This window comes from Mirounga angustirostris, unplaced genomic scaffold (assembly GCF_029215605.1).
Source record: "Mirounga angustirostris isolate CCGP_5_RB_7025 unplaced genomic scaffold, mMirAng1.0.hap1 SCAF_3, whole genome shotgun sequence".
Lineage (NCBI taxonomy): Eukaryota > Metazoa > Chordata > Mammalia > Carnivora > Phocidae > Mirounga > Mirounga angustirostris.
Genome location: NW_026991711.1, coordinates 81071329 through 81079096, shown reverse-complemented (window position 1 = coordinate 81079096; position 7768 = coordinate 81071329). Strand labels below are relative to the sequence as shown.

At 57.3% G+C, this 7768-nt stretch overlaps 1 protein-coding gene across 1 annotated transcript; it reads right to left on the bottom strand.

Moving 5' to 3' along the window:
• Nucleotides 1-587: 587 nt before the first annotated feature.
• On the bottom strand, nucleotides 588-7521 carry LOC135363793 (ral guanine nucleotide dissociation stimulator-like). The gene is made up of 5 exons (XM_064585811.1): nucleotides 7408-7521; nucleotides 3890-4000; nucleotides 2535-2725; nucleotides 1870-1929; nucleotides 588-995 (listed from the first exon to the last, which is right to left on the bottom strand). Exons 1-5 carry the CDS (start codon nucleotides 7519-7521, stop codon nucleotides 698-700), a joined length of 774 nt encoding a protein of 257 aa, XP_064441881.1. The 3' UTR covers nucleotides 588-697.
• Between the last annotated feature and the right edge of the window lie 247 nt (nucleotides 7522-7768).

Below are 7768 nucleotides of genomic sequence, written 5' to 3'. Positions count from 1 at the left end.
TGCTGTCGCACGCTCTCTCTCTCTGTCAAATCAGTAAATAAAATATCTATTAAAAAAAAAAAAGGAAAAGAAAAGGATCAGAGTAAAATGTTATGTAAACTCAGATTCTACTTTATTTAACGAACAAAGTACAGGAAGCCATTATACAGGTGCATACAGACCAGAAACACTACAAAGAATGCAATGCCAGGGGAGGGGAAGCCGTCCTTCGGGGCTGTAGTCAGCACGAGCTGCTGCTCGGGGGCCGGGGCTGGTTGCTCCACTGGGGCAGGGGGCTGCTCGGGCCCGGCGGCGACCCCAGGACCAGGGCCTGGACCCTGCTCGACCTCCGCGTCGGGCATCGGTGCGGGTGGCTCTTCCAGCGGAGGAGCGTGAACGAGCGCTCTGACTAGCACCTGCGCCCCTGCTCTCCCTAGTGGCTGAGCCCCCGCAGCAGGGACGGGCTCGGCCCGCGGGGGCTCTGAGGCGACAGCAGGGGCCACAGCGGGAGCTGGGCACAGTTCTTGCGCTCCTTCCGGATCTCGCTCCGGGGCCGGTGCTGTAGCTCCAAGAAGAGAAAGTATCGTCGGCCTGATGGGCTTCCCACGTCCCTCCTAAGTGAAGGAAACTTTTCCCCCCGCTCAGTGCTGTCTGAGGCCAGGATCCGATCCCTGGGAGGTCTCCCCGGACGGCAGGCCATGGGGACAGGGATCTGGGACTACGCACTGCTCCCGGCCCAACCGCACTCTATGGAGGCTTGCTCTGCGTGGCCCGCCCGGTCCCCTCCACGGGCCCTCGCCAGGCACCCCCGGCCCTCCTCACCCCCAGCCTCTGGCTCCGGGGGCTCCAGGCTTTGCAGCTGTGACAGCAGACGCTGGGCACGGCGTTCCAGGTCCGAGCCTGGCATATGGAGGCCCATGTACTTGAGCAGCACGTTCAGGCAGGGAAAGTCTGGGGGCTGGAAAAAATCCTGGCGATATTGGTCCAGCCATGTGCCCAGGATGGAGGAGATGGCCCTGGGGACAGACAGGTAGGCAGGGAGTCAGAGGACAAAGCACCCTCCCACACAGATGTCCCAGGGAACCCCTGAATGTCAGAGACCGGGCCTACTCCTTGTCCACCTGTGATCTGGAAGGACTGCCTGACACAGGCCTGGTCACAGAGGACAGGCTGCCAAAAGCCTTTGTGAGGGGGAGCCCTTGATCAATGGTGTGGCCATTTCTGTCCTTGTTGGGGGAGTCCGGGCACACTCGTCAGTCTGTGTCCTTGCCCACTTGCCACTTGGATTCAACTGCATGTGGCCAGGGAGGGGCGGTGTCGGGCCTGTTCATTGCCCTCACTGCACACATCACTGCTCTGTGAATATCCAGCCAAGGAGGGAGCAAAGGGACTCTGTCTCGTGCCAGGCCTTCCCAGGACCCTCCCAATACCTCCAGCTTTACCTCCGGTGCCTAATGCTGCCTCATTCACTAGGTGCCATGAGTGGGTCTCTTTCCACTCACACTCATCTCCCACAGGGTGGGGGACGTCTGTCCCTGAGCTCTCACTGGGTCTCCTGAGCACCTGCTGAGCACCCAGTGTCCAGGTTCCACCAGATCGCTGAGGGTGATGGCCCCACACTCCTTGTTGTGGGTCCCGGGAGTGGGGTAGAGACAGGGCTGGGAGGGGGCAGGGATGGGCATTGACTCTCTTAGGGGCTGAAGCTGTCCTCCAGCCCCCTCTGCTCTCCCACAGTGCCCACAGCCCACCCACAGCTCCCCTTTTTCCCAGATTCCTAAAACAGGAGCCGCAGATGTGTGGGATGAGGGCCCAGCAGCCCCCCATCTCACAGTCCCCTCGCTGCCCTCCTGGGGAGGGAATTCCCTCCTGCAGTAGCCGAAGCTCACTCACATGTTCCGCTGCTCCAGGCCTCCGCCGAGCTCATCCGAAGTAGAGGGAATGCCCCCATATCTAGAGGAGGCCAGAGGGGCACCACATGAAATGTCCTGTGGACGCCACTTCTCATCATGTCTAGCGTCACTGTCTGACCCCCGACTAGTCTGGAGCCCTGGGGCGCTGTCTGCTCTGTGCAGGGGTCAGTCAGCATCTAGGGAAGTGCCTGCACTGAGTGGGGCTTCCTGAATGCTTGATGAATGGAAGGGCCCCAACCACCCCATCCCAGATATCTGAGTGGGCCTGGGCCCCCTGCTCAGCCCCAGGCATCCCTGCTCTGGTTTCACCCAGGACACGGACCCCAGAGGGAGTCTCAAATCTCCCTTTCAAATGGCAAAACAGCCCAGCTCGAGACCATAGTGACAGTGAGGGATGAGGCAGAGGATTCCTCGTGAGGAGCAGGACAATGATAAATGAGCACAACCACAGCCCCTCTAGCAGGCCTTTCTGCAGGCCCAGGCCCCCAGGTGTACTTTCCCTAAAGGACACCACCGAGTCCCTATAATAAGTCTGCCCCAGTCAGAGGAGCAAAGCGAGGCTCGAGGAAGTTTGGTGACATTCCCAAGACTCACAACCAGGCGGTGGCCAGATCTCACTGGGCTGTGGAGGGGCAGGGTGCTCACGTTGTAAAGAAGAGGTCCAGCACCTCGGGGTGGTGGCAAAAGCTGTGTACGTGCCTAGGAATGTGGAGATGTGGCTGAGGTCTCTGCCTACGAAGGCGGGCACCAGGTGGTATTGGCATCTCCAGCAGGTCAGCCTGGTTGGTCCAGAGCTCGCGGGTCTCATTCTTCTCTGTGGCTGAGCTGTTTTTACCCTGAGGTGAAACGGAGGAGACATGCACTCAGCTCTGTAGCCACCAGGAGGGTTGGGGGTGGGAGCGCAGACCAAATCCCCAAGATCTCAATGACTTATGGCAACAGGTGGGACAAGAGGGCCCATAGTAGAAAAAACAATGAGGTGCCTGGGTGGTTCATTGGGTTAATCCTAAGACTCTTGGTTTTGGCTCAGTCACGATCTCAATGTCTTGAGATCGAGCTCCTCGTAGGGCTCCGTACTTAGGGGCAGAGTCTGCTTGAGGATTCTGTCTCTCCTCTGCTTCTCCCCCTCTCCCACTGCCTCTCCCTCAAATCAATCAATCAATCGACCAATCAGTAAGTCTTTCAGGAAAAAGAAAAAAGGTCCTTGGCATCCATACAAGGAATTGAAGTCGATGATGTCGGAACATGTTTTATGTCAGGTCAGCTTGTTAGCTGAGTATGGACACCACCTCCCCGCATGAACGGCACCGATCCCGTGATCTCTGACAACATACCCCATTCTTGACATGAGAGCACAGACACATTTTCTTAGGTGAGAGGGCTCAGGATAGTAGGGCATGTAGGATGTTTAGTGCAGCACTGTGAGTTGGCCACAGAGGGGAGTCCCATCAAAGCCCTGCATCAGTCAAGGCCTCAGTGGCTGTGGTAACCGACTGGCCTTCTGGAATGTTGTACAATGAGGCCCCTGCCCCTGACTCTGTAGGGGCCCCAGGGATGTGGATTTTCACAACCAAAGGGCAAAGCAGGAGACACAGTACCATGAGCCCCATGTCCCTTTGGGGAAAACTCTCCCAACTCACCATGATCATGTGCAAGATTGGAGAAGATGGGGAAGGACTGTTAGGCCAAAGGGGACACCCGGAGGACTAGTTAGCAAAATGCATAGCACAGTGCAAGACGATTCTAGCTGAATGGGATGAGACATGGTTTCAAGTCTCTTTTCTGATATTCCTACAAATACGTGGACAATGATGGTGCATCTGGCCCAGGCAGGGGCAGGGCCCTGAGGGCAAGTTTGGGGAGGAGATGAGGATGCAGATTCAGATGGAGCAGGACTGTGGGAGGGAGCCCAGGGCATTAGCAGGCTGGCTTCTGGGACCTGAGGCCCTTTTGCTGCATCGGGGCCCTGGGGGGTGGGTCAGCCCAGCACCTGCACTCACCCTGAGCCAGCGCTGGACTCTGTTGCCAGTGCGGGGCACCTTCCTGTCCTTCACGGAGGGAGCGCGGAGGCCCTCATCGTCCAGCTCCTGCCCCGTCTCCTGTCGGGAGCTCTGTGGAGACAGTGCCAGGCAGCCAGGCACGAGGCCTCAGAGCCCTGTGCGGCTACCTTTGCTGGGCCTCGGACCCAGGGACTCCACTCCACACACACACCACACCACAGGATGCACAGCCCTCCACCGCGGAGAGAAACGTGACACAGCCTCAGGGCCTTGGATTCACTCTGGCACAGGTGAGAGGCCCTCAGGGATCCTCATCGCCCGCCCCCCCCACCCCCATCCACCATGACGTCGGTGTGAACATGAAGGCACCGCCAGGGCATCCGCTGCCCTGTGACGTCCTCCAGCCCAGGGGCAGGACCTCCCCACACATCCCTCCTTCCCAGAAAGTCAAGAGGAGGGGATGGGGCTGCCCTGGGGTGGCTCAGGGAGGTGGCTTGGCCTGGCCCGGCCTTCTCTGTATTACCTTATGGCCCCTCGTGCCAAACGCCCTGAGGCAACGGGGGCGAGCCTTGAGCCAATGTCTGCAGCAGGTGAAAAAGCCCTTACCCTGGGGTTTCTGGAAGCCAGAGCCCCGGGAAGTAGGCAAGCAACAAGAGAACATCTTTCACGATCGGATGTCTCCAGTCAAGTGACCCTGATACGGGACTACAGTAGAATGTGGGTGCCTGGTCACGGGGCTTCCAAGTTCTGTTGGGGTCTGTGGTCAAGGAAGTGACTTCACTGCCTGGGATCCCCTACCTGGGTCCACTCCTGGATTGACACCCCCACCAACAGTGCTCTGGGCTGCCGGCTGCTCATCCCCGGTCTGCATGCAAGGCCACATCTGTGCCCAGTGACACAGTGCACCCCTCACCACAGCCCACAGGCAAGGTCTGGGTGCAGCCAGGGCCCCAGCTTGGAAACACACCCGGCGTCAGACACAACTCTCCACTCTTACCTGGTCTGACCCTGCCTAAGCCACTGTGCTTGTCAGGGATGGTCTGTGCCTGGTCTGTCCAGTGCACAGTATTCCAGCACGGACTTCCTCCAGACGTCCCAGGCATATGTGGGATGATATCTATGAAACTGGAGGAGTGGTGTCCCATGTAGGAAATACCTCCAACCACATTTTCTTCCTCTTCTCACCTTCTCTGAGTCCGCTACTGGTCAGATTCCACCCCACAGTCCCTACTGGTGTGTGTGTGTGTGTGTGTGTGTGTGCGCGTGTGTGCGTGTGAGCAGGTGGACGCTCAGCATGTTGTGCACGTGTGTACACCAGGGCTCACACTCTGGAGACCCAGAAGAGGGCAGCCCCTCCGACAGAGGGATGGGCAATAGCTTCCCAAGATCTTAGGCTTCCTAATTTCCAGAGCAAACCCTAAAGAAGGCGGTGGAGCCTTGGCCCTTGAAGGTCAGAATCCACCCTTACCCCTAGAGTCTGCCTGTCCTGTGCTGCGAGCCATTACCTCCTTTCCAATGGGTGTGATGTGGATGGGGGGCCACTCCGTGGGTTGCCGTGACCTGGCTCCTCCTCAGACAAGAATGTGCTGGAATGCCTCCTGTAGGATATCAATGCTCACCCTCACCCCCACACCATCTCCATGTCTGTAGCCACTTACTTCAACACGACCTTTTCCAGAGCCCCCACTGAATGCTGAGGTGCATCCAGGGCCCCAACTTTGAGGACATTCAAAGATCTGGGTTCGTGCCTGGTCCAGCCTTCCTACAAGTCCTTGATTCTGGGCAAGGCACTGACCCGGCAGGGGTCTTCCCCTTCTCCCCTCAGTGGCTCCCGCCGATCCCCAACTCCTGTGTACACATCCTTGTGTAACCCCCTCCCCTGGAGTGTGATCTGGACGTAGTGATTCACTTCCATTCCACAGAACATGGCAACACGACCCAAAGCCCCTTCCGAGATTCGGTTAGAAAAGCTCCGTGCCCGGCCCCGTGCTGACCCTGACCCGTGTTCTCTCAGATCCCCACACTGGGGAACAAGCCCCTATGTGGAACCATGACACAGGCATGTGCACGTGGCCTAGCACCGAGGGCCAACAACAGACAGAAGAACTCAGGCCTTCGAGATGGACTGAATCCTGCCAACACCCCTAAGTGAGCTCGGGTTCTAAGTGAAGCAGGTCCTGCCTTGGTGTTGTCAACAGCCCCAACCTCCTGAGAGGCTCTGGTAGGAGCCCCCAGCTGAGCACTGCTGGGGTCCTGATCCCCGGAGACTGTGCCCCAGTGAGTGTTTGTGGGCGAAGCCACCGATTGTGGGGAGATGTGGTGTGACCCAGCACTAGGAGCAGGGCGCTGAGACTGTCCACCTGCCCCAGGCCCTGCCCCTCCTCCTCTCCCTCTCTGCTCTCCTCCTCAGCTTCCTCCAGCCACCCTGGCCTCCTTTCTAACCTCCACTCTGGCAACATCAACTTGGGCCTCCACTCCTCTGCAGCGTGGTGCCCTCTGCTGGCTGCATATACTTGGATTTGTGCTGGGGTGTCTCCTTGGCCTGCCTCAGGAAATCTCAATGTCACCTCAGCACGGCCTTGTCAGACCCCTCACCTGCCGGAGCTCGGGACCCAGCTGTCGCCCCTGCTCTCTTCCTATGGAGCAACTGCTCTTTTCATTCACGTTTTTCATTCATGTTTGTCCATCTTCTCTCTAGACCCTGAGCTCCTAGAGGGAGAACCCGGGTGGCTGAGAAGCACCTGCCTCATCTGAGTGCTCAGGGCACAGCGGCTGATGAACAGGCCAGAGGATCCATCCCACCACCGACCAGCTCAATTGTTGGAGCCTAATTGATTTGGGCCCTTTGGAAGGGCTTTTTTCCTTTTGTTTTGTGTTTTCAGTAAACTCTGTGTTCGATGTGGGGCTCAAACTCACCACCCCGAGATCCAGCGCCACGTGTCCCACTGACTGAGGAAGCCAGGTGCCCCTTTGGTCATTTTTAAAGCTACTAGGCTGATAACTATTGAGGTTAACTTGGTGATTTCAACATTTAGCAGGTATATTTCGTTATGCTGAATTACCAAGTATCTCCCCAAGTTCGGTAGCATGTCACCATGGATTCCCCCACATGACAGCGCTGAGTGGCTGTTCAGATGGGAGATGGAACGCCTTCCTGTGGTCACTCAGGACCCCAGAGTCCCTGCACCGTGGGCCTTCTCCCTCCCTGGGAGGTCATGTACCTCTGTAGCCATGAGCACAAGGGGGAAGGTGACAAAGATATACATACAGGAGAGTGTTCCTAGCCAGGTCTAAAAGGCTCAAAATGTCCACCTTCATCCTCATGCTCAATCTTTTACTTTTCGGGGGGATTTTATTTATTTATGAGAGAGGAAAGAGAAGAAGTAGGGGGGAGAGGCAGAGGGGGAAGTAGAACAAGAGAGATGCTGGGGTGAGGAGGCCAGGGGGTGACTGGTGAGGGCCTGTGGAGGGAACAGCTTGGGCCACGCAGAGCAAGACTTCATCGACTGTGGTTGGGCCGGGAGCAGTGAGTAGTCCCAGATCCCTGTCCCCATGGCCTGCAGCAGCATCACCACCACCACCACCATCACCAACATCACCACCACCACCACCACCACCATCATCATCATCATCACCACCACCACCACCACCACCACCATCATCATCACCATCACCATCATCACCACCACCACCATCATCATCACCATCATCATCATCATCACCATCATCATCATCATCACCATCATCATCACCATCACCATCATCATCACCACCACCATCATCATCATCATCACCATCATCATCACCATCACCATCATCATCCCCACCCTCACCACCATCATCATCACTATCATCACTATCTCCATCACCATTACTATC